The sequence below is a fragment of the Schistocerca gregaria genome, chromosome 4, assembly GCF_023897955.1.
Source record: "Schistocerca gregaria isolate iqSchGreg1 chromosome 4, iqSchGreg1.2, whole genome shotgun sequence".
Lineage (NCBI taxonomy): Eukaryota > Metazoa > Arthropoda > Insecta > Orthoptera > Acrididae > Schistocerca > Schistocerca gregaria.
Window position 1 is genome coordinate 134,384,898 of NC_064923.1, and position 24,743 is coordinate 134,409,640.

Sequence of the window (24,743 nt, forward strand, 5' to 3'; positions counted from 1 at the left end):
CACTACTGGGTAACGGAAAATCCACGATACCTGCGACAAGTGGAATATCAGCGGCTTTGGCGGGTTAATGGATGGTGCGGCATTGTGGGAGGAAGGGTTATTGGCCCTCATTTTATCTATGGCAATCTAAATGATGCAATGTATGCTAATTTCCTACGTAATGTTCTACCAATGTTACTACAGGATGATTCACTGTATGACAGAATGGCGATGTACTTCCAACATGATGGATGTCCGGCACATAGCTGGCGTGCGGTTGAAGCGGCATTGAAAGTGGGGAAAGTTGAAGGATATTTGGTATTGTGATCCACCGACAATGCCTGACAACATGCGTCAGCCCATTGTCAATGCATGTGCGAACATTACGGAAGGCGATACACGTATTGCCAAATGCATTGAGTTTGACGGACATCATTTTGGGCATTTATTGGATTGATGTGGTATTTACAGGTAATCACGCTGTACCAGCATGCGTTCTCAGAAATGATAAGTTCACAAAGGTATATGTATCACATTGGAACAACTGAAATAAAATATTTAAACGTACCTGTGTTCTGTATTTTATTTTATAAAACCTACCTGTTACCAACTGTTCGTCTAAAATTGTGAGCCATACCTTTGTGACTATTACAGCACCATCTATCACAAATTGAAAACAGTGGTGGAACTAAAACATTCATATTTCTTTATGTACTACACGAATATGTAATAAGAAATGGGGATTCCTATTAAAAAAAAAAACAAAAAAAACGCAGTTGATATCTGTTTGACCTAAGGCAGCGCCATCTGGCATGCCAATCATAGCGCCATCTGGTTTCCCCCTTCAAGCTAGACACGTTTCGTTCTTTGTAGTTTTTTCGTTTGACGCTTATTTCGTGAGATATTTGGCCCAGTCACGATCAATGGACCACCCTGTATACCTACAGAATGATCTATCGCTCCGCAGTGTAGTGTGCGATCCTTTGAAACTTCCTAGCAGATTAGAGACCCGGTCCGGTATACAGTTTCTGTCTGCGAGGAACTTTCAGATCACCACACACTTCTCTGCAGAGTGAAAATTCGATCTGGGAACAATTCCCCAGGATGTGTCTCTGCAGTATCCTTTCTTCCAGAAGTGCTGCTCCCGCAAGGTGTAAAGTAGAACTTCCGAATGTTTTGGAAGATAGGAGATGAGATACTGGCGTAAGTAAAACTGTGAGGGCGTCTCGTAAGTTGTCCTTGGATATGTTATTCGCTAGAGCACTTGCCTGCGAAAGGTAAAGCTCCCAGGTTCGAGTCCCAGTTTGGTATGTAGTGTCAACCTGCCAGGAAGTTTAATTTGAGGGATATATTCATAACAACTGCTTCAGATGTGTTGTATATGTAATTTTTAGGGCGGTAAGGAATTTATCCTGTCACTTGTCAAATTACTTTCGATACAGAAGTGAAAAAGCTCATATATTTCCTGCAACATCAAATTCAGCTCTTTCGCCCTCAGAGTTGGAATGTTACTGATGGGAGCATAGCGTACTGTGTGTGGTAATAAGATCAAAACGATCTGTCATTAATTATTTTTCTTAATAGCAAATGAGTGAAGAGCCTATTCCAGGCGCATCGTGGGTTCGGCTACTAATCCTACTACCCCGAAGAGTTCTACATATGCAGAAGTATAAACTTGAATGTAGGCTACCCGTTCTGTGAGTGGATGGAGTCCTTAGATCCCGCACACTGTTCATCTCCAAGCTGGCGTCTAACTTCTTGTCTGTTTACATCCACAGCTGACGGCTGACTGTCATTTTAAATTGCCGCTCTGTAAAACAATTTTGGTTTGCATTTTGTAATACACACATTTTGTGGCTTTGGAGGCAATGTATGATGGTGACAAAAATTCTGTTCTGTGTGAAAGTACATTCCATAGGTATTCTTACCATAAGGCTATGGCAGAAGAGACATGAACAATATTCCTCTTATTTATCTGGTGGTCTAATACCAGCTTTCTAAAAGAAAGAAACTTCCTTTTACCACTGTAATTATTCCAAACTTTAAACGTTGGATTATTAGGGGTGTGGTAGCTTCATTCTTACGTTGAGGTTAGCCAGTATGATCGCTCCTACATTATTCAAAAGAAGTGACTTTGTGTGTATGTAGGAAAGTGAACTGCTGCTTACCGGAAAGATTGGTAGACTACAATTTTTATGTTAGTTTCCGCATCAGTAATTTCACAACTTCTTGTACGCTTCATCTTTCAATCAGCGTTTGCATTTCGACCATTTGGGTTAACTGCCCATAGACATTAACAGTCAACAGGAGTGAGAAGGCAACAAATGGACATTTAAAATATATTAAAAATGAAATTATTTGTTTGTGAAAACGTAATACAGTAAGAACTCAAATTTTCAGCGCTTACCAGCAGTAAACACAATTTTTATTTCAATTGTTTTATTATAATTGTAAACATATGACATTTAGTTACCTAAGTATTATACCAAACTCTGCTAAAATATATATATATATATTTTTTTCCTCACTTTATAACAATGCACACTATCATCAAAACCCCATCAAAATATTCTGCGAAGAACGATGGGCTTGACTCTTCAGAGAAAATATTTGATGAGATTTCATGTATACAAATATTATAGTATGTTGGCATATACTTTATTTCATATTATCTAGTCTTTGGTATAATAAAATAAATGTACAAAATCTACAATTTCTCTAAACTGTTTCCATTTCCTTGCAGTTTACTGTTACATTTATTACAGTTTTTTCATGATCAGTTGCAAACAGATGGGCATATCAAGATCATATGAAGTATACTGCGTATGATGGAAATTATGTTGAATATTATAACACTTTCACGAGAGGCTGATGTGATGTTACTTTTTCTTGCGAGTAGCCATGTTTAACGTAGAATACTGCACCGAAAACTGCCAGTAAATGGTAAAGAATTCCCCGCTTTTCTGTTGACTGTGTCTCGTCTCCATTTCCGTACGTCTTAGCTCACAAAGACAGCGTTACTCATTCAGTGATTATTTTATACCTTGGATTTTGTTTATGGTAACTTATTTAAGATATCACTTTCAATTTTTCCCTCTCTTTTCTATGCATAATTTCGTCTGTCAATTCCCTCTCTTTTCTGGGCATAATTTCGTCTGTGAAAAAGGATATAAAACGATACTGCATTGCTTTTGTGGCTTTGTAAATGTGAGAGAGGAAATGTACTTGTCGGTTCAATGTGTGTGCTTTTCATTGGTCACGCGAAAAAACTGTCTAACAATTGAAGGGGTAAAGTGGCTACTAGCATATAATATTTCAGTTACTCATATCAGTAATAATAACTTCTGGATTTCTTTTCCCATGGTTGTAAACTAAATGTAAGATATATTCGGACATTCTCCATCCTGACTTGTACTTGTTTACCAGCTTGTTCCTGATCTTGGCGCGGGGAATATGTATACTTATTTTTCAGTCAAACAGTATCCTGGGAACGTAACGTGGGTTTAACACACATGGGGATACACCGAAGGGTTCTGAGACATCATCAATTAGACTGTGATGGGGAGGCAACATCGAGCACAGACACACATACATAGGATGCTACACGTGGGAACAGCAGGCTGGCGCCCAGCCGGCAGGTGTCTCTGTGATTAGGCGCTGGCCCGGCCACGTCACATGCCCCTCACGGCCCCGTCCGCAGCGGTGACGTCACCTGCGAGGATCTTCCGCACCCGATCCTGATCGGCTTCTCTCGCGGAGTGCAGCTTAGCTTCCAGAGCCGCCAGGGTTTTTGTCTCCTCCTGAAACGGAGAAGCACAGTTTGTCGTCTCGCTGAACGAGCGAAATAAGGGAAGTAGTTTTCTCGCTATTGCTTGTAGCTACTGTTACATCTGCCACAGACGGCCCCTGCCAGGCAGACTACACTCAAGACACCCCTGTGTACCATATAACATACACAAGCACTTGCAGGCGCAACCAAAAGGAAAACAATTCTTCAAAACAAACAGGACTTGCTAGAGACATATGCCAACCTTTTTTTGCAGACGTCACCTCACAGATACAGGGAAAGTTGAAGTACTCCGCCGACCTCCGCCGGCTTTATAAGACCAGCGCAGCAGCAGTACAACTAGTTCGTCGCCGAGCTAGGACCAGCTCCGACAGACCTCACCGACGCTCTTGATGAATGGTCGTCTACATGTTATATGTTTTCTTTGTGTGTTTGTAGTGATTGTTCGAGAACTGTAGTTCAGTTTCAATAAACGGCATTATACTGAGTGTTCTACAATACTGAGTACTCTACAGCTACTCAGCTTTTTATTTTCACAGAGTAGCGCAACCCCCGCCCCCCTTTCCCTCCAACTCCTCGCCAAACATAAACTCGCAGTTCAATGTTTCTTGGGAGAACAACAACTCTGTATATGGCGAATGTCATAATTGGAAAGATTCTCCAAAGACAATCCCAATTGGGATTCCTCGTCTCTAATTCACAGTATTTTGGAAAATTTGACTGAAGAGAACGAAATTCTACAACACACAAAGGTGCTCTCACTGGTTGGAAATGGAGCATGCAATATGAGAAAATGTTTTGCATCACCTCTGTTCTTAGAGTTCCGGAACCTGCACAGAAAATTTGAATACAGATAAACATAAACATCATATTCGCCCTTTTTATTGTTCATGAAAACCACCCTTTTCATGTTGTACCACCATACAGCGAGACCTTCACAGGTGGTGGTCCAGATTGCTATACACACCAGTACCTCTAATATGCAGTAGCACGTCCTGTTGCACTGATGTATGCCTGTATTCGTCGTAGCATCCTACCCACAAGTTCATCAAGGCACAGTTGGAGCAGATTGTCCCACTCCTCAACGGCGATTCGGCGTAGATCCCTCAGAGTGGTTAGTGGGTCACATCGTCCATAAACAGCCCTTTTCAGTGTATCCCAGCCATGTTAGATAGGGTTAATGTCTGGAGAACATGCTAACCACTCTATTGGAGCGATGCGGTATCCTGAAGGAAGTCATTCACAAGATGTGCACAATGGGGGAGCGATTTATCATCCATGAAGACGAACGGATTGTCAATATAATGAGAATATTCTTGCACTATCAGTCGGAGGTTGGCATTCACGTATCGTACAGCCGTTTCGGTGACTTCCGTGACCACCAGCGGCGTACGTCGGCTCCACATAACCCCCCCCCCCCTCCCAAAACAACAGGGAACATCCATCTTGCTGCACTCGCTGAACAGTAGCCTAAGGCGTTCAGTCTGACCGGGTTGCCTTCAAACACGTCTCTGACGATTGTCTGGTTGAAGGCATATGCTACACTCATCGGTGAAGAGAGTGCAATGCCAATGCTGAACGATCCATTCGGCATGTTGTTGGGCCCATATGTACTGCACTGCATGGTTTCGTGGTTGCAAAGATGGGTCTCACCATAGACGTCGGGACTGAAGTTGCGCATCATGCGGCGTGTTGCGCACAGTTTGAGTCGTAGCACGACGTCCTGTGGATGCAAAAAAGTATTATTCAACATGGTGGAGTTGTTGTCAGGGTTCCTTCAAGCCATAATCATCAGGTTGTGGTCATCCACCAGTAGTATTACTAGGGCGGCCTGAGCGAGGGCGTATCATCGACAATTCCTGTCTCTCTGTATCTCCTCCATGTCTGAACAACATCGCTTTGGTTCACTCCGAGACGCCTCGACACTTCCCTTGTTGAGAACCCTTCCGCACAAAGTAACAATGCGGATGCTATCGAACCGCGGTATTGACCGTCTAGGCATGATTCAACTACAGACAATACTTGCTGTGTACCTCCTTCGTGATGGAATGACTCGAACTGATCGGCTGTCAGACCCCCTCCGTCTAATAGGCGCTGCTCATGCACGGTTATTTACATCTTTGGGTGGGGTTCAAATGATTCAAATGGCTCTGAGCACTATGGGACTTAACATCTGAGGTGTTCAGTCCTCTAGAACTTAGAACTACGTAAACATAACTAACCTAAGGACATCACACACTTCCATGACCGAGGCAGGATTCGAACCTGTGACCGTAGCGATCGAGCGGTACCAGATTGAAGCGCCTAGAAGCGCTCGGCCTGGCTGGGGTTAGTGACACCAATGAACAGTCAAAGGGATTGTGTCTGTGATACAATATCGACAGTCAAAGTCTATCTTCTTGGGTTCTTGGATCCAGGGTGATACAAAAATTTTTTAATGTGTGTACATAGTGGATGTACCTCTATGGGTTGTAGATTCATGGTTGACGACATACGGAAATTTGGGTCTGGCCATGAGTCATGCATAGGTGGCCAAATGTCGTTTTCACGGTAGCTCAGCGTGTTCGTTCAGAGGGTTGGCTGCCCTGTGTAACAAAGAAACTGAGTGAAAGGATCAACGGCGAACTTGAACGCGTGTTATGAGACATCTGCCCCGAACGCGACAACGAACAATAACTAACAAAATGAGATTAAAGAAAATGGTAGGGTGACCGCTCGCGATAAGCGGAAAATCCGGGTTCGAGTCCCGGTCTGGCACAATTTGCATTGTTCTCATTCCATTCTACATTGTCTGTTGTCCACATTCTTAATTGCGAATGCATTTAATGCAAAAAACAGGTGATAGGTACGAGAAGGACTCATGCTCCGAGTGTTGAGCACAAACTGTTGGTATTCTGATTGCTATGGGTCTGTTTAACGACTGTCATTTTTTGTTTGTAGTTCATTGTTGCTGTCCGAGTTTACATATTGTCGTTTGGAGACAGGGAGAGGAGCTGTGAACGCTACAAAATGGAGTGCAAAGTGGAGAAATTGAAACATTTGCGACATATTCTTCGGTCTGAGTTCAACAGAGGGGTGACGGCAGCGGAGGCAGCCTGAAACATTTATGCCATGTACTGGCATAATGCCATCGGACAAAGCACGGCAAGAAAATGGTTTTCTCATTGTAAGGAGTGTCAATTTGACATTAGTGACACTTCACGTTCAGGAGGACCTTTGGGACTAGATGAAGACCATTGAAACGCCTTAATCCACAGTGATCCATGGTAGTGTACTCTATAACTGGCAAATGTGATGAACGTGTGTTCATTCATGATTGTGTGGCAGTTCCATGCTATGGGGGCGGCTCGAAAGTCGGGTTATAAGGGCACCTCACGCTCTAAGCCAAAATCACAAAAAATATATGCACCTCTGCTTGCGCGTCATCAATTGCTTGGTGAACAGCACCTACCACTCCTGTCCTGTATCATTACTGGTGATGAGGAATGGTGTCTTTATGCTAAGATAAAGAAAAGAGAGGATGATTTAGGCCAAAAATACTAGCATCTCCCCATATAAAGACCTACGCTCATCCACAAAAGATAATGTTGTGCATATTGTGGAATAGCCTTGGTGTGGTGGACTACGTATTGCTGGTGCGAGGCGTAACCATCACTGTTGACATTTATTCTCAACTGAGACGTCTTGCCGATGCAATTCACGACCAGCGACCAGGAAGACATCGAGCAGTGATCTTACTCTAGGATAACGGCAGCCCGCATTCTGCTACAGTGACAAAAAGCACTATAGAGAAGTTGTATTGGGAATTCATTTGGCGCCCACCTTATTCACCTCACCTTGGTCCTCAGATTTTCATCTTTTCCACATTTTATCAAACTACCTGCAAGGAACTCCCTTTCCGGATGTAAATGCGCTCCGAAAATGGCTCTAAGATTTCTTCGCCTCAAAATCACATGATTTCAGTCTCGGAATCTAAAAGTTACCACAGCGTTGGCAAACTGTCGTAAATAGTGAAGGAGAATATATTATTGATGATTAAAATCTGTGTATTTGAATCTGTTCCGTTTATTAATCTTATGGAAAAATACTTCAAACTTATGTGTCATCATAGCACATAGTTAATCCAACACAGCAATCGAGAATCTTGATTTTTGCCACTTCTGGCAGGATGTCAGTCCCGGCAGTTCCAAAACTTTCGACAATGTTTCAAATTTAAGTTAGATATTTTGTGTAATTTCACACCCGCTATCGTAATTTTTAAATTTTTTATTAATTTTGGAGTTATATTGACATGTTATCCTAACTGCCAATAGCAGATGTGATGATGTTGCATGCCTGTTGTGATTACTGGTAAGATTTGACGGAAGTCTCCAAACAAGGAAATGTCAAATTGTTTTGTAGAATGCTACAGCGGATGTTTAATGGGCTATTCGAACGTCATCCCAAACAATGGTCCGCCCCCTTAAGTGGCGTTCAGCGTGTCTGACTGCCATTTTGCAGGCCCGTGTTCGATTCCCGGCCAGGTCGGAGATTTTTTCGGCTAGAGGACTGGGTATTGTGTTGTCATCATCATCATTTCATCATCATTGACACACTAGTCACTCAGTGTGGCGTCAACGGAAAAAAACTTGGAATTCGGTGGCAGAATTTCCCCAGGTGAGGCCTCGCAGGCTTCAGTGCCACAGGGTCATTTCGTTAAAAAAAAAAAAAAATTAAAAAAATGGGTCTGAGCACTATGGGACTTAACATCTGAGGTCATCAGTCCCCTAGAACTTAGAACTACTTAAACCTAACTAACCTAAGGACATCACACACAACCATGCCCGAGGCAGGATTCAAACCTGCGACCGTAGTGGCCGCGCGGTTTCAGACTGAAGCTCCTAGATCCGGTCTGCCGCACCAGGCGGCTGTTACAACTCAAACTGTGCTCAATAAGCTGCATGATGCGCAACTTCACTCCCGACTTCCATGGCCAGGTCCATCTTTGCAACCATGACAGCATGTAACGCGGTACAGATGGTCCCAACAACATGCCGAATGGACCGCTCTGGATTGGCATCACGTTGTCTTCACCGATGAGTGTCGAATATGCCTTCAACCAGACAATCTTCGGAAACGAGTTAGGAGGCAACCCGGTCAGGATCAACGCCTTAGACACACTGTCCAGCGAGTGCAGCAAGGTGGACTATTTTGGGGTGGCATTATGTGTGGCCGACGTACGCCGCTGGTGGTCATGGAAGGCACCGTAACGGCTGTACGATATGTGAATGCCATCTTCCAACCGATAGTGCAACCATATCGGCAGCATACTGTCGAGCCATTCGTCTTCATGGACGACAATTCTCGCCCCCATCGTGCACATATTGTGAATGACTTCCTTCAGGGTAACGAAATCGCTCGACTAGAGTGGCCAGCATGTTCTACAGACACGAACCCTATCGAACATGCCTGGGATAAATTTAAAAGGGCTGTTTATGGACTACGTGACCGACCAACCACTCTGAGGGATTTGCATTTAATCACCGTTGAGGAGTGGGACAATCTGGATCACACTGCTTAGATGAACTTGTGGTTGGTATGCCGGTGCTCTCGGAACCGCGGTGATGCAAAACAATTTTTTGATATGTGTACTTATTCTCTGAGTCAAGGCGCTAATGTACATTCTCACGGAGCAGCAGATTAATTAGACATGGGATACTGTCGGTATTCTCGTAAGTTGTTTATCTGTAGCCATCCTAACTCGGCATAAGAAGAAATGATGTTGTCGATCAGATGAACATTGGAGATGGAACACATAAGCGTTCGTGGAAAGAGTTTTCACTGCTGGAGTTGGATTACATTGCCGTAGTGCACGAGGTGTGATCAAAAGGTAACGGGAATTTTTCTTTTTCTTAAAGTACCTCAATTTATTCATAGAGATCAGCTTTGTCCTCTTCAAAGTAATTCCCGTCAAATTTAACACTCTCGTGCCAGCGCTTTTTCCAGTCTTGGGAGCACCCCTGGAACTCACTTTTCGTCGTTGCGTTCAGCTTCTTTGACGATTCTGTTTTTATTTTATCAATGGTGGCGAAACGACGTTCTCTTCAACCTCGGAAAAAGATGTCGCGAGGGACTTGTGCGGCTAACACGGTGGCTGAGACAAAATAACGATTTCGTTTTCCTGCCAAAATATCAAGAACAAGCATTGAGATGTGAGCGGCTGCACACCGTGATGCAATTTCCACTAGTGGTTTTGTCAGAATTCTGATCATTTTCTTCAGATGGTTTCACGCAAATGGCCCATAACTTCTAGGTAGTACTCTTTATAGACTGTACGACCATAAAGCAGGAATTCATGAAGCACTATTCCATTGTAACTGAAGGAAACAGTGCGAAGGGGCGTCACAAGTGATCGTACTTGAGGAAATTTCTTCCGTCCTTGGCTCTTCAGGCAGTTTCCATTGGGACCACTGTACTTTGGTTTCGACGTTATGCCTGTATACCCCTGTTACGTGGCCTGTTATGACCTTATTTAGATATTCTGCATCGCTGTCGATTTCAGTCAGCAACTCTTGAGCAATGTCTACGGAACGTCCGTTTTGGACGAGACTCAATTTGGTAACAGGTTTTGCTGCTTCACGTTTCATGCCTAAAACATCCAGAAAAATTGCTTGGCATGAGCCATCCACAAGCATATCCATGGGTGTATACCGAAATCATCAGCAGCTTGCCTGAAAGTGATTCGGCGAGTTTCCAGAACCATTTTTTTATTTGGTCCACATTCTCTTTACCTTATCTTATTCACAGTGGATTACCCAAAAGCCACAGTTACCATTCCGAACGCAAAGCTGCACTTTAGTCCACTTTTCAAGCCAAATTCAGTGGAAATTCTTCTACCCATTTATTTTCGACAGTAAAAATTCGCCAAACAATCGGAAACACATATAACCATTTCGACTGTCAACAGCAAACTAAATATTCAAAACAGCTGAAAATGCAGATATACATCGGCAATATGTGTACCAACAACATCGAAAAAAATTTGAAAACGGATGTATAAAATCTGCGATATTAAAATATTCCCCTTACTTTTTGATTTCCTCAGCAGTTGGAAGGTGGGAACTGACCTGCAGCTTGAGCACGTCCCCAAGGTGTTGCCAGAAGCCACCCTGCATCCGTGCGTCACCGCTGTCTCCACCGGCGCCGCCTCCGCCGACCCCGCCCCCGCCCGTCGGCCACCTTGACAGCTGTCGGGCCGCCACCGCCGCCTCCACCAGCTCCTCCTCCAGCGGGTCGCGCATGTGCAGCACCCTCCGGAGTGCCTCCATGTCAACTGAGGAAAACCAGCAGGTAGCTGCAGATCTGATGCTCACCACTAAGGACAGCAGTACACTAGTGGTCGTTAGTAGGAAAATTAACAATGTCCGTTGGAATGATTGTACATATGTGTACGCAATAGTATGAGTTAGAGTATACTGACAAATGCGGTAAAATGGTATCGGATTTGATGTCAGTAGTGCAGTATATAAGAAGACATTACATACAGGTAAAGTCAATAGCCTCTGTGCGGTGTAGTGTGTGCGTACGTGCCTTCCTGGAGATAGAAAACAGACGTCATTAATGGCCGGGCCTGTTATGTACATAAGGCATGATTGTGACAATGGGACGTGGAAAACAGTTATCACGTGATGGAAAAACTTAAATCGGTGCATACAGAGAAATGGGACTCTTTGATCCTCAAACCACCAAGAAGTTGAGCCGTTCAAGCGCAGTGATTTATGATTTGCTAGGTTAAGCGGACGATAAGAACAGAACGGAAAATATTAGCTAAGGGGAAAATATCTGAGGTGCTGTCCATAAAGATCCAGTATAAACGCACAGTCCTTTACAGCATTTGTTTCTTTTACTAATAATTATATGCTATTATTGTCCATGAAACTCATGTGCTGCAGCTGGCTCCTGAGATAAAAGTATCGCCCTGTCTTGGAATCGCTGTGTCGATAGTTGGCGGACGTTGATCGAAATGAGAAGGAACAGTATTCTGCAGCTTACATAGTTAGAACCACTTGTAGATCTACATAACTTCTTTACTTATTTGGCCACTAGTGTTTTCAATTCCGAGATCCTTTCAAACATTCATGTGCGTCAAGGCGGACGCGCTATTATCATTGCAGTCAACAAATATATTGTATCTATTGACGTCGACATCGAGTCTGTGAACTTATTTGGAACTCAAGTTAATCATCGGATGTTTTTAATGGCGATCCGATAGCTGTAGAATAATTGAAAGGAAGTCTGCGCTCAGTTGCGCGGAAATACTCCGATCACGCAATATTTTTAGAGATGACTTTAATGGGTGGTACGGAAAGTCAGTCTTGTGAGGCAGTTCTGAACACGTTTCCCAAAATCTGTCTAAAGCAGGTAGTTCGACGATGCACACGAAAGAAAAATTACGACGTTGTCGCTACAAACAGATCTGACCTGAGTCAGTATAGGAGCAAGAGTTAATGATCTCGATGTCATAATTGCGATGATGGTTATTAAAGTTACAAAATTCATCAAGCAGGTAGGAGAGTATTTAGGCTGGAACGAGCAGATAAGAACTTGTTAATAATGCTACTTAGGCAATGAACAGACATCATTCAGTTCCAATACGATGGACGTAGAGGAATTATGGGCAAAGTTTAAACAGATTGCAAACCTTTATCTGGAGAAGTATGTTCCAAGCAACGGGTTAAGGACGGAAAATACCCATCATAGTTTAATTACAAAATTCCGAAAATTCTGAGTAATCGGAGACTTGCAATCTGCGGTCAAAAAGTAACCTGCAAATATCGACAGGCAAAAGTTAGCAGAAATTCCTGCGTCTTTAAAAAGATCGATGGGCACAGCGTACATCTTCCATCGTTATACCTTAGCGAAGAATTTTGCCAAGAACTCGAGAAAATTCTGATGCGAAGTAAACTCACTAATAGGCTCCATGGCTTCTATGCAGTTACTCGTCGAACACTCTGGCGTGACAGTAGAAGACAGCAAAACGAAACCTGAAGTTCTGAATTCCATGTCTGAAGGTCCGCACAGACACAGCACCCTTTGACTTCGGCTCAGATTCCACTGTGGAGGACATAGGAATAGGCATCCCTGGAGTTGGCAACCAAATGAAAGAATTCAAAAAAAGCAAGTCGAAAGATCAAACTAAATCCCAACTCGGCTTTAGGGAGAGTATCCTACAGCATTGGCTCCTTACTTGCCTTACATTTATCGGAAACTCTCGCCCAACGCAAATTCCTAAGGGAATGGAAAAAAGCACAGGTGATTGTTGTCTACAAGAATGGTAAAAGAGCGACCCGAAATATTACAGGCACATACCTTAACACTGGTGTGCTGCAGAATTCTTCAACACATGCATTCGAATATAATAAATTTGCTTCCTTTTGTCCACATATCAGGACAATTTACAAAGCATCGTGGTACGAAGCGCAGCTTGACCTTTCCTCGCGCGTTATCCTACAAACCATGAACAAAGCCAACAGGTGGATTCCATATCCCAGAGTTTCCAGCAAGTGTTCAACACGATGCCTAACTGCAGACTACTAACAAAGTTCCCAGCATACGGAACAGGAACCCAAATATGTGAGTGACTCGAAGACTGCTTAAGTGATAGAACCCAGTGCGTTGTCGACGACTTGTTTTCACTACAGACAAGAGTATGGTCAGAGTGCCCCAAGGAAGTGTGTCGGGAACGCACGTTTTCTCTTTGTACACAAATGATCTGACTGATAAGGGGAACAGTAATCTCCTACTGTTGCAGCTGAGTTTTTTTCAAGAACTAATGTAAACAACAACATATATGATAGAAACACTAACAGTTGTCTTTAGATGAAGCTGTTAGTTCCAAGCCGGTGCTGGCACTATTTGTGTAAATAAATAGCGTTATCGGCGGTGGCTGGTTGTTGTTTTCTTCTTTGCAAGAATTAGCTTGTTTTCTATACACAGCTATGACCTCAAAAATATCAGTATATGGCAAAATAGCAGTAATAAAGTTTTCGTTCCAAGTGCCATTAATACTTAGGCAGTTCCTTTTATTTGTGATTGTACATGTAGCCCCTCCGCCCATAAACTATGGACATTGTTGTCTTTGGGATGGCTTGGACGATATACATAGCTGCACTGCAGGTACAGCTACAGCGGAGGAGTATCTGTTGAGAGGCCAGACAAGTGTGTGGTTCCCCAAGATGAGCAGCACCCTTTTCAGTAGCTGCAGGGGAAACAGTCTGGATAATTGACTGACTTGACCTTTTAACTCCAACGAACACAGCCTGCTGTGCTGGTACTGGGAAAGGCTAAAAGCAAGGGGAAGCTACAGTTGTAATTCTTCCCGAGGGCATACACCTCTGCTGTGTGGTTAAATCATGATGGCGTCCTCTGGGTAAAATACTCCGGAGGTAAAATAGTCACCCATTCGAATTCTGAGGGGTGGGGGGGGGGGAGTTGGGGGGTGGGTGGGGTGGGGAGGGGGATGTCGTTATTAGGAAAATCAAAACTGGCGTTCTACGGATCTGAGCGTGGAACGTCAAATCGAAAGACTTGCACACGGCAAACGGTCTACCCGACGGGAGGCCCTAGTCACACGACATTTGTTATTTGTTGTAGTCCTTGAAAGCGGACGAATTAACACGAAAAGCAGAGTTCTTCAACCCCAGTTTTCACCCTTTAGCACTGACTATTCGTAATGCCCAAGTAGTGATATGATTATCGATAATTACATGATTTTTGAGCAGAGTTACAAAAAAAACTATTATCAGTAGGAGAATACTGGTGATTTTGTTTTGTAGCATTCAGCTACTTACCCCTTATAAAGAAAACCAGCGAGCGGTGGAATGACTAATTTTTCTTTTCCTAGCGTTTTTTATTTAATATTTTGATTCTATATATCTTGAAACTGCAGGAGTCAAAATTTTTCAATCTTCGTTCGGTTACTGCGTTTATTACACTAAATAATAGGAACAATAAACCTAAAATCGGTTACTTCAGGAACCGATTATTGTGAGCGGTTTTAGCAGTCAGGCTAAACTGGCATTAATTAAACCGATATAACTGAAAACCGAGTGTTTCAGTGATAACAGCCATCCCTAGTCTCCATTGTAATGTAGCTGTGGAATGGTTATAAAAAAAGTATTGCCTACGTCGGGAGTGGAGCCAAACGCTCCAAAACATTCCAGAATGATACTTCTTACTGTCACAGCACTTTCCATGAACGTAGCTTTGAGAGAGCATGCGTTTCAGGCACTATCACCTAAACCTCCAGATGTCAAACCTCAGATCAGTACGGAACGTTTTATGTCGACAGAGTACCAACCAAAACACCGACTTAGGTCGTACTACGTGCTGTCATCTTATAGAACAAGTGTAAACGGTAATTAAAAACAACCCAAGAACTACGAAGCAGAACAAGACCATAAGTGTAACGGAAAGATACAGCTTACGTGGGAAAGTTGTTAGAGCGTTAGGTCGTCGTATTAAGGCTCCTGAGTTCTAACTACAATAATGGTAATTTTGTTTCTGTATTAAGGGTGTAAGTTTAATAAGGGACTATTAGTACTTCCACAAGCGAGAAACAATTGTTTCTTTATTCTACTGTCGACTGTTTATGTTTATTCTGTGAAACTACGAATGCATTAGCTACTTTATCACGATTGGTGTCTGTTCTGTCGGACATGTCGACAGAACACCACACCTATGTATGCAAATGTCTTCTATAGATTTGCGACTAAAAGGTTTGTTACTAACAAAGCGAAAGGAGACTGCCAAAAATACTCCGGAAAGTCCTTTTACATGCCAGGAAAATCTTCTCTAATGTAATAGTTTCACGCGTAAACAGTTAAACCAACAGCGGGCTTGGAACGCCGGATGTTTGGTAGGTCGACTTCACACGCTAACAACCCACCCACACGAGATATACGAAATGAGAATTCACAGAAACGCTTTTCCTGTGCTCTGTAGTTCTAGCGTTACTTCCAATTACCGTTTACGCATGTTCTACTGGACGACAACACACAGCATGAACTAAATCGATATTTTGGTTGATACTCTATCGACATACAAAGTTTGGTACTATATAGTTGTAAAAGGAATTAGTATTATAGAGTAAAAAATATCGACATTTCGACTTGTCGATAGATATTTAAAATATTTACATAAATTTAAAGAAGCTCATCGGAGTCTCAGAAATGCTTAACAAACATTTAAAAATTCCTAATACTTCATTACAGCGAACATAAACCAATAAAAGTCAATAAAACCACTCACGTACAAGAAACTAATTAATGAAACCAATAATCATCACCGTTAGTCATTAACAGAACTCTTAGTTTGATACGGTTTCAGCCAGTCTGCTTCATCTCTTCCGGACGGAACAGAAGGGACTTGGCGTGTTAAGAATTTTTGAGCAGTTTCCGACAAAACTGATGTGAAATGACGACTAAACATTTCAAACAACGAAGTACACCTTCAATTAAATATCAGTGCATTAATACATGTGATTTTCATGCCGAGTGTACGGTACTTTTACACTGCGTGTATCTTTTCTTCATCCAGTCAGTCAGGGAGTAAGAGACGTCGATATTCTGCCTCATAGTCGGGAACAGGGAGTAATAAAATCTTTCTCATACAGGGCTGTCACAGAATGTGTGCATTTTGCATCTTGAATCTATCATTTGCAGTGGTACAAATGACACACGGAATAACAATCTGTCGTGAATTTGCAGTATACATACATTCATGATCAAATCTGGTGCTCGTTTGTAGTACTGAATATGAAATTAAAAGTCCATTGAAAGACATTTATTTTCAGATAGCGAAGATTGGTAGTAATTGGAATGGGCAAGAAATCTAGTTCTCGTGAGCCAACTTCTTGCCTACCTATCAGGAAAAACTAGAAAATAAATCATAAATATATAGCTTTCGCTATTCAGTATTTAATATCGATTAATCGAAATATACCGGGTGTTCAAGTCAGTATAAAACTGAAAAATTAATAAACCATGAAATAAGGTAAAAATTGACACACATGCTTGGAATGACATGGGGTATTATTAGAACCCAAAGAAATCAAAGTTCACAAAATGTTCTACAGATGGCGCTGGACAGCAACACGTCAGTGACTGCGCATGACAATCGTGTATAAAAGGAGCTATAATGAGAGAGAGAGTGTCACCTATCGTCACCTTTGCGAAGCTCCTGCCTCTTTCCTCTCCACCTTGGCCAGGATCTACAATGTAGTCCTGTCTACCGGTTACTACCCCGACCTGTGGAAAACCTCACGTATCCTGATGTTCCTTAAACCTGGCAAACCGCCGTCTGCCGTCTCCTCCTACCATCCCATCAGCCTTACCTCGATCTTCAGCAAGGTCCTGGAATCTATCCTCTCTCGCCGCATCCACCAGCATCTCCGCCAGCACCGCCTCCTTCCGGTTACCCAGTGTGGCTTTTGGCCGTCCTTCTCTTCCGACGACCTTCTCCTTCACCTCACTCATCTCCTTTCCGTCCAGCTTAATTCCCGTTGCTCCACTATCTTCCTCTCCCTGGACCTCGAACGAGCTTATGACCGCGTATGGCATTCCGGTCTCCTCTTCAAGCTCCAAAGCTTCGCCCTTCCCATTAACTACGTCCGTCTGATCGGCTCCTTTCTCTCCCACCGTCCTTCCTACGTCACCATCCATAATACGGATTCCTACACCTTTTTTCCCTCCGCCGGTGAGCCCCAAGGCTCCGTCCTCTCCCCCCTTCTGTACCTTTTGTATACGGCGGACATGCCGCCGCCATCACCCCCTGTCCACCTTCTCCAATTTGCCGATGACACCGCCTTCCTTGCCCTTGCCCCCACCCTGCAGCGCTCCCAACACCTTCTCCAATCCCATCCTGACCGGTTCAGCACTTGGTGCAATCAGTGGTTGCTCAAGGTCAATCCCTCCAAAACCCAGGCTATCATTGTAGGCAAAACCATCCCTTCCTTCCGCCTCCTTGATTTCTATCTCACCATCTATGGCCGTTCTATCGCCCTCACTCCCACCCTCAAGTACCTTGGCGTCACCCTCGACCGTCGCCTCTCCTGGACCCCCCATCTCCGTACAATCCAGGCCAAGGCACACTCGTGACTCCGCCTCCTCAAGCTCCTTTCGGGCCATACATGGGGTCTGGACCCCTCCACCATCCTCCACACCTATAAATCCCTCCTCCGCCCTATCCTCTGCTACGCCCATCTGGCCTGGATCTCCGCCCCACCTACCTTTTATAAATCCCTTCAAAGCCATGCTCTCCGCTTCACCTATCGCATCCGTCTCCCCTCCCCCATGCGGATCCTGTATGATCTCATTCCTTTCCCCCACCTCCTCCTTTTCCTTGAAAGGATACAGATCCTGTACACCTCCCGCAAACTCGACCCTCCTCACCCGCTTGTCTCACCCATCCTCTCCCAACCCCGCCCGCTGCCGCGCCTGTATTCCCACATCCCACCCGGTCTCCATCTCTCCACCCTCCATACCCTCTCCCAAGATGGCTTCCGGCAGCTCCCCCTCCCTGATGAAGTCCTCCTCCCCTCCATCTACCCCTCCTATCAACTTTAATCCTACCCGCCCCCACTTCCTGTGGCCTCTCCACTTGGCACCCTCCCTCCCTTCTCTTTCCTTTTACCCCGTCCCCTTCCTCCACCCCTCTTCTCCCGGGCTCCCCCCTTTTTTCCTCCGCTCCCCCTGTCTCCCTTGCCCATGGCATCTGCCCTCCCCTCTCCCTGTTCCACTCCCCTTCCTCCACCCCCTCCCTTGGCAGGTCCCCGGACTCGCACACACTCAGTGAACATTTGCGCGCCGGAGATCATCGCCATCAGTGTCTCGTGTGTGTGCCTTCGTTTTGTGTTCAGTGTCCTTTCGCCGTCACGCCACCACTGTTCACGTGTGCCGTCGCAGTCATCCGTGTTATGTGCGCTGTGTCAACAAGTGTTAGTGTTTTCTCTCATCCAGCGTCAACGGCTTCATGTTTACTGTTTTTTGTATCTACATTTTTTGCCCATCGTTTTTATTGTATTCTGTGTGCCACCTATTTGTCATGTTATTGTATCACTCAAGGCTGAAGAGCAGGGTAATGTGCTGCTGCCAGCCCGCCTTGTCTGAGGTGATTAAAATTACAATAAAGAAAAAATAAAAAAGAGAGAGAGAATCAGATGTGCCAGCCGTCGCGGCATGTTGAAGTTACCTGAAAAGGCGCTTTTAGTGAAGCTGTCTTATTAGAATAGGAAATGTGCTAGTTCAGCCATTGCCATAGGAGGGGATTCGAACGGGTAAAGGTCCATTGATAAATGCAGCTATGGTGAGAATGATTTCGAAGTTCGAAGCCACGGGTTGTTTAGACGATAGACTCCGTAGTGGCCGACCGAGCACAAGGCGTAATGCTGCTGAGACCTTTCAGGAAGAAATGGAGACTGTAGCGGGTTCGTCTATACACGGGGAAGTCAGCGCTAGTGCAGTCGCACGTCGCACCGGAATTCCATACACTACTGTTTCGTTGGCACTGAGGCGTACCCTCCGATGATATCCGTACAAAATACATCGGCATCATGAACTGTTACCTGGCGATTTAGTGAAGCGGAGAGCATTTGCGGTGTGGGCGTTCCAAAAGATGGCGGAAGATGACGATTGGCTGAGAAACGTGCTGTGTACCGAAGAAGCTCATTTCACTCTCCGAGGGTCTGTCAACGCCCACAACTGCAGAATTTGGGCTGCCGAAAATCCTAGCACTGTTGTGGAAACTCCATTGCACGACGACAAAGTCACGGCATGGGTTGGATTTACCACATCTACCGTTATAGGACCTTTTTTCTTCGAGGAAATGCGTGATTCTGGTTTTGTAACTGCTACCGTGACGGGTGAGAGGTACTTCGAAATGTTACAGAACCGCATCATCCCCAGCCTGGCTGATAAACACCTGCTGGAACTTACGACGTTTATGCAGGATGGCGCTGCACCCCATATTGCTTGATGCGTAAAAGATCTCTGGCGCGCGTCGCTTGGTGATGATCGTGTGCTCTGCCGCCACTTTCGTCATGTTTGGCCTCCCAAGTCCCCAGACCTCAGTCCGTGCGATTATTGGCTTTGTAGTTACCGGAACTAGCATGTGTATCGTGATCGACCGACATCTCTAGGGATGCTGAAAGACAACATCCGACACCAGTGCTTCACCGTAACTCTGGACATGCTTTACAGTGCTGTTCACAACATTATTCCTCGCCTACAGCTATTGTTGAGGAATGATAGTGGACATATTGAGCATTTCCTGTAAAGAACACAATCTTTGCTTTGTCTTACTTCGTTATGATAATTATTACTATTCTGATCAGATGAAGCGCCATCTGTTGGACATTTATTGAACTGTTGCATTTTTTTTTTTTTTTTTTTGGTTCTAATAAAACCCCATGTCATTCCAAGCATGTGTGTCAATTTGTACCTCTGTATCTACATTATTCCGTGATTTATTCAGTTTTCAAATTTATACTGACTTTTTGGTCACCCGGGATATATATAATTTACGTATTGACGATATATACAGAAAAAGCTCTAAAGAAATACTGATCTTTTGAGGAAACGATATTTTTTCTTATACCTACAGCGGGTATCGATTACTGTTACTCACTCGGCGCCGGAGTGGTGGCTGGTGGGCTTGCAGCAACGGTCGACGTCGCGGCGGTGGCGGTGGCGGGGGCAGCGCCCTGTTCCGCCCCTGGTAGCGGCGATCCCGCCCCCTTGTGGCGCTGGCGGTGTCCTTCCGGCGGCGCCGCCACCGACACGGCCACGTAGGCGTCGCGGTGCCGGGAGCGCGGCGCCGGCTGTGACGTCACGCGGTGGTACGTGAAGTGCGGCAGGCGTCGCGGCGTCGGCTGCGGGGCGGGCCCCACCGGCAGGTTGTTGTCGTCCACGCCCCCGCCGCCACCGCCAGCGGTTACCGCCTGCTTCGGCTGCACCCCCTGCTCATTCTCCCACCCCCGGTCCACGTGCGTGTTGTTCAGTGCCCTGTCGAAGAAATTATGCCATATTTCGTCCCTGGTCGAATAACCGTCGTGCTTTAACTGCATTCCTGCACCTAGCGGGCGTGACCTCCCGCCTGTCTCGTACTGGACGCCTCCACGCGTGGACACGTTGACCATTCCGCTGTCGTTTCTCCCCGCCATGATTCGTTCCGCACCAGTCCTCTCCCGCTGCTGCTGCTGTTGGGGCCGTTCGTGGCTCGAGTTCTTCCAACCCGACCACTCACCCGTCGCGAAAGAAAACGGTTCGCGGTACGGCGGTACAGTTATGTTTCGCGGCGGTGGCAGTGGAGGCCTTTGACGCTCACGGGTTGCAGAGGAAGGTCCTCTCGGGCCTTGCATGATTTTCTCCCGGATGGCCTCATCGGTCAGGACGTATTTGTACCTAGAGATGACCGCTTCTGGGTCGTACTGGCCCAGGTTCTTTCCTCCGTAAGTTGGCTTCTCCTTCTCTGGAGCGGGCGTCCCTTTCCAGCCCTGCATCACCTTTTCTCTGATGACGTCATCCGTTAGCGGGGTCTGGTACCTCGACGCCACTTGTCGCGCGTATTCTAAGAACTCTTTGTCGTGCATCGGATGGAGAGTCTTTCTCGTCGTGTTGGTAACCTCCACATCTGATGGCGCGTCAGTGACTACAGTGGTCGCTCTGTCAGAAACCGTGCTGTTCTGCCTCCCGTGGCTTGCGCCGCCCTTCCTAGACAGTTTCCTGCGGATGGGCCTATTCCTGCCCCTCCCCCTCTGTCTGGTCTTCGTCTTGTTTCTGTTTCTCGTCCCGTTTCCTCCTTTGCCAGACCTGTTCTTGCCCAGAGGCCTGAGAATGTGGTCGTCTTCGGGGAGGACGCCAGCCTTCATCAGCTGCCGCAACCTGTTCTTCCTCTCTTTGGTGTCAGGCGGCTGTGACCCCGACGTTTCCCTGTACTCGTTCAGCTTACTCCAGTCGAATTCCCTCTGTTGATGCCTGTGTTTCAGCCTTTCCAAACTCCTGCGTTTAGTCAGCGAGCGATAGCCATCATTCTGATCTCCGTCCTGCTTCAGATTTGATGCCAGCCTTTCTGTAACAAAAGAGGTCATGGATAGTGTTAGATTATTAAAATTTCACATTCTATTTTTCTAATTTTTATGGCACTTCACACTTGCAAGTGTTCTATGTATGATCGGCATGTTTATTTAGCGAACAGTTTAAGGTGTTGCGCCAGGCAAGAGTGACGCAAACAATGACTTTTTGGAAGAGATTTGTTTCTCTTATGCGTGAAAACTTTGACAGAGCACTGAAAGACCTAAGTCGAAACAAGGATCCAGGAGTAGACAACATTCCATTAGAACTACTGACAGCCATGGAGAGCCAGTCCTGACAAAACTCTACCATCTGTTGAGCAAGATGAATGAGACAGCCGAAATACCCTCAGACTTCAATAATATAATAATTCCAATCTCAAAGAAAGCAGGTGTTGATAGATTCGAAAATTACCGAACTATGAACTTAATAAGTCACGGCTGCAAACTACTAACGCAAATTCTTTACAGACGAATCGAAAAACGGGTAGAAGGCGATCTCAGAGAAGATCACTTTGGATTCCGTGGAAATGTTGGAACGCTTGAGGCAATACTGACCCTACCACTTATCTTAGAAGATAGATTAAGCACACGTAAACCTACGTTTATTGTATTTGTAGTCTTAGAGAAAGCTTTTGACAATGGTGCTGGAAACTCTCAAATTCTGATGGTGGCACGGGTAAAATACTGGGAGCGAAATGCTATTTACAATTTGTACAGAAACCAGATGGTAGTTATAAGAGTCGAGGAGCATGAAAGGAAAGCAATGATTGGGAAGGGATTCAGACAGGGTTGTAGCTTCCCCCCGATGTTATTCAATCTGTACATTGAGCAAGCGGTAAAGGAAATAAGAGAAAAATTCGGAGCAGGAATTAAAACCTGTGGAGAAGAAATAAAAACTTTGAGATTTGTCGATGGCATTGTAATTTTGTCAGAGAGAGCAAAGAATCCAGAATAGCACTTGAAGGGAATGGACAGTGTCTTGAAAAAAATAAGATGAACATAAACAAAAGCAAAACGAGGATAATGGAATGTAGTTGAATTAATTCTGGTGATGCTGAGGGAATTAGATTAGGAAATGAGACACTGAAAGTAGTAAAGGAATTTTGCTATTTGGGGAGCAATATAACTGATGATGGTCGAAGTAGAGAGGATATAAAATGTAGACTGGCAATGGCAAGGAAAGCGTTGCTGAAGAAGAGAAATTTGTTAACATCGAGTATAGATTTAAGTGTCAGGAAGTCGTTTCTGAAAGTATTTGTATGGAGTGTAGCCATGTATGGAAGTGAAACATGGACGATAAATAGTTTGCACAAGAAGAGAATAGAAACATCGAGATGTGGTGCTGCAGAAAAATGCTGAAGATTAGATGGGTAGATCACATAGCTAATGAGGAGGTATTGAACAGAATTTGGGAGGAGAGGAGATTGTGGCACAACTTGACTAGAAGAAGGGATCGGTTGGTAGGATATTTTCTGAGACATCAAGGGATCACCAATTTAGTATTTGAGGGCAGCGTGGAGGGTAAAAACGTAGAGCGAGACCAAGGGATGAATACACTAAGCAGATTCAGAAGGATGTGGGTTGCAGTAGGTACTGGGTGATGAAGAAGCCTGCACAGAATAGAGTAGCATGGAGAGCTGCATCAAACCAGTATCAGCACTGAAGACCACAACAACAGCATTAGGGGTTTACATCATTGTCATGTTACTTCTGACATGGGAAGAGATAGTACCAAGGTCAATGTTTGGTGTGGGCTTATGCGCTACTACATCCTTGGTCCATCGTTTTTCATCGAGTCTGCCATCAACCGTGATGTTTACCTGGACATGTCAAAGGAGTTTACTGTACCACAATTGGAACAACTGTAACCCGATTCCAGCAGAATGTGACGCCATGCTTCTGGTCCCTAAATGTTCGTCAGATTCTGGGCGACAAGTCTCGAGATAGTTGGATTTGACGAGATGATCCAGTTCGATAGTCGCCACGACCTCCTGGCCTCACACCATTATACTTCTTCCTGTGGGGTCTCATAAGGGATCTGGTGCACTGAAACAGGCTAAAGACCTATAGATGTTGAAGGCAGGAATTCGCAATGCATTTGGTTCAAATGGTTCAAATGGCTCTAAGCACTGTGGGACTTAAGATCTGAGGTCATCAGTCCCTCTGAAGTTAGAACTACTTAAACCTAACTAGCCTAAGGACATCACACACATCAATGCCTGAGGCAGGATTCGAGCCTGCGAGCGTAGCAGTCGCGTGGTTCCGGACTGAAGCGCCTAGAACCGCTCGTCCACAGCGGCCGGCGCAATGGATTTGAATATGTCAACAACGTGATCTTGAATCGTACGTGGAGAGAAATGGATTTCCTACTAGACATTGATGTGTACGAATGAGGAAACAAAACTGTATGAGTTGAAGTCTTAAGCTGTAAAGACAGTTTATAGACATCGGGTATGTAAATGAGTCAACGAATCTGTCATGTCCAGCATCTTGGAAGCTGCAGTGTACGTCAAATTTTTAACAGATGAACATATAATCATTCTGTCCGATTCTAAATCTGTAATCTCTCTGCTTGAAAGTTGAGGAAGGAACACTCAAATCATCCATAACGTGTTTGATAGTGATCAATATAGATCAGATGGCTAGAAATGGAGATTACAATGAGATATTCACACTGCAGCGGAGTGTGTGCTGATATGAAGCTTTCTGGCAGATTAAAACTGTGTGCCGGTCCGAGACTCGAACTCGGAACCTTTGCCTTTCCCAAGTTCGAGTCTCGGTCCGGCACACAGTTTGCCAGGAAGTTTCAGAAAGGGACATAGTTTGACAAAAGCAAATTGTGACAGGTCAGAAATACACAAACCGGAA

At 44.7% G+C, this 24,743-nt stretch overlaps 1 protein-coding gene across 2 annotated transcripts in view; it reads right to left on the reverse strand.

The window, feature by feature from the left end:
* Nucleotides 1-2,367: 2,367 nt before the first annotated feature.
* LOC126267390 (uncharacterized) overlaps nt 2,368-24,743 on the reverse strand; it is a 401,079-nt gene continuing 378,703 nt past the window's right edge. For both annotated transcript variants that reach the window (XM_049972581.1, XM_049972580.1), the window contains exons 7-9: nt 20,429-21,871; nt 10,873-11,078; nt 2,368-3,779 (exon numbers count right to left, since the gene is read on the reverse strand). In XM_049972581.1, the coding sequence (XP_049828538.1) occupies nt 3,651-3,779; nt 10,873-11,078; nt 20,429-21,871 (1,778 nt within the window). In that variant the 3' untranslated portion in view covers nt 2,368-3,650. The remainder of the gene's footprint in view (nt 3,780-10,872; nt 11,079-20,428; nt 21,872-24,743) is intronic.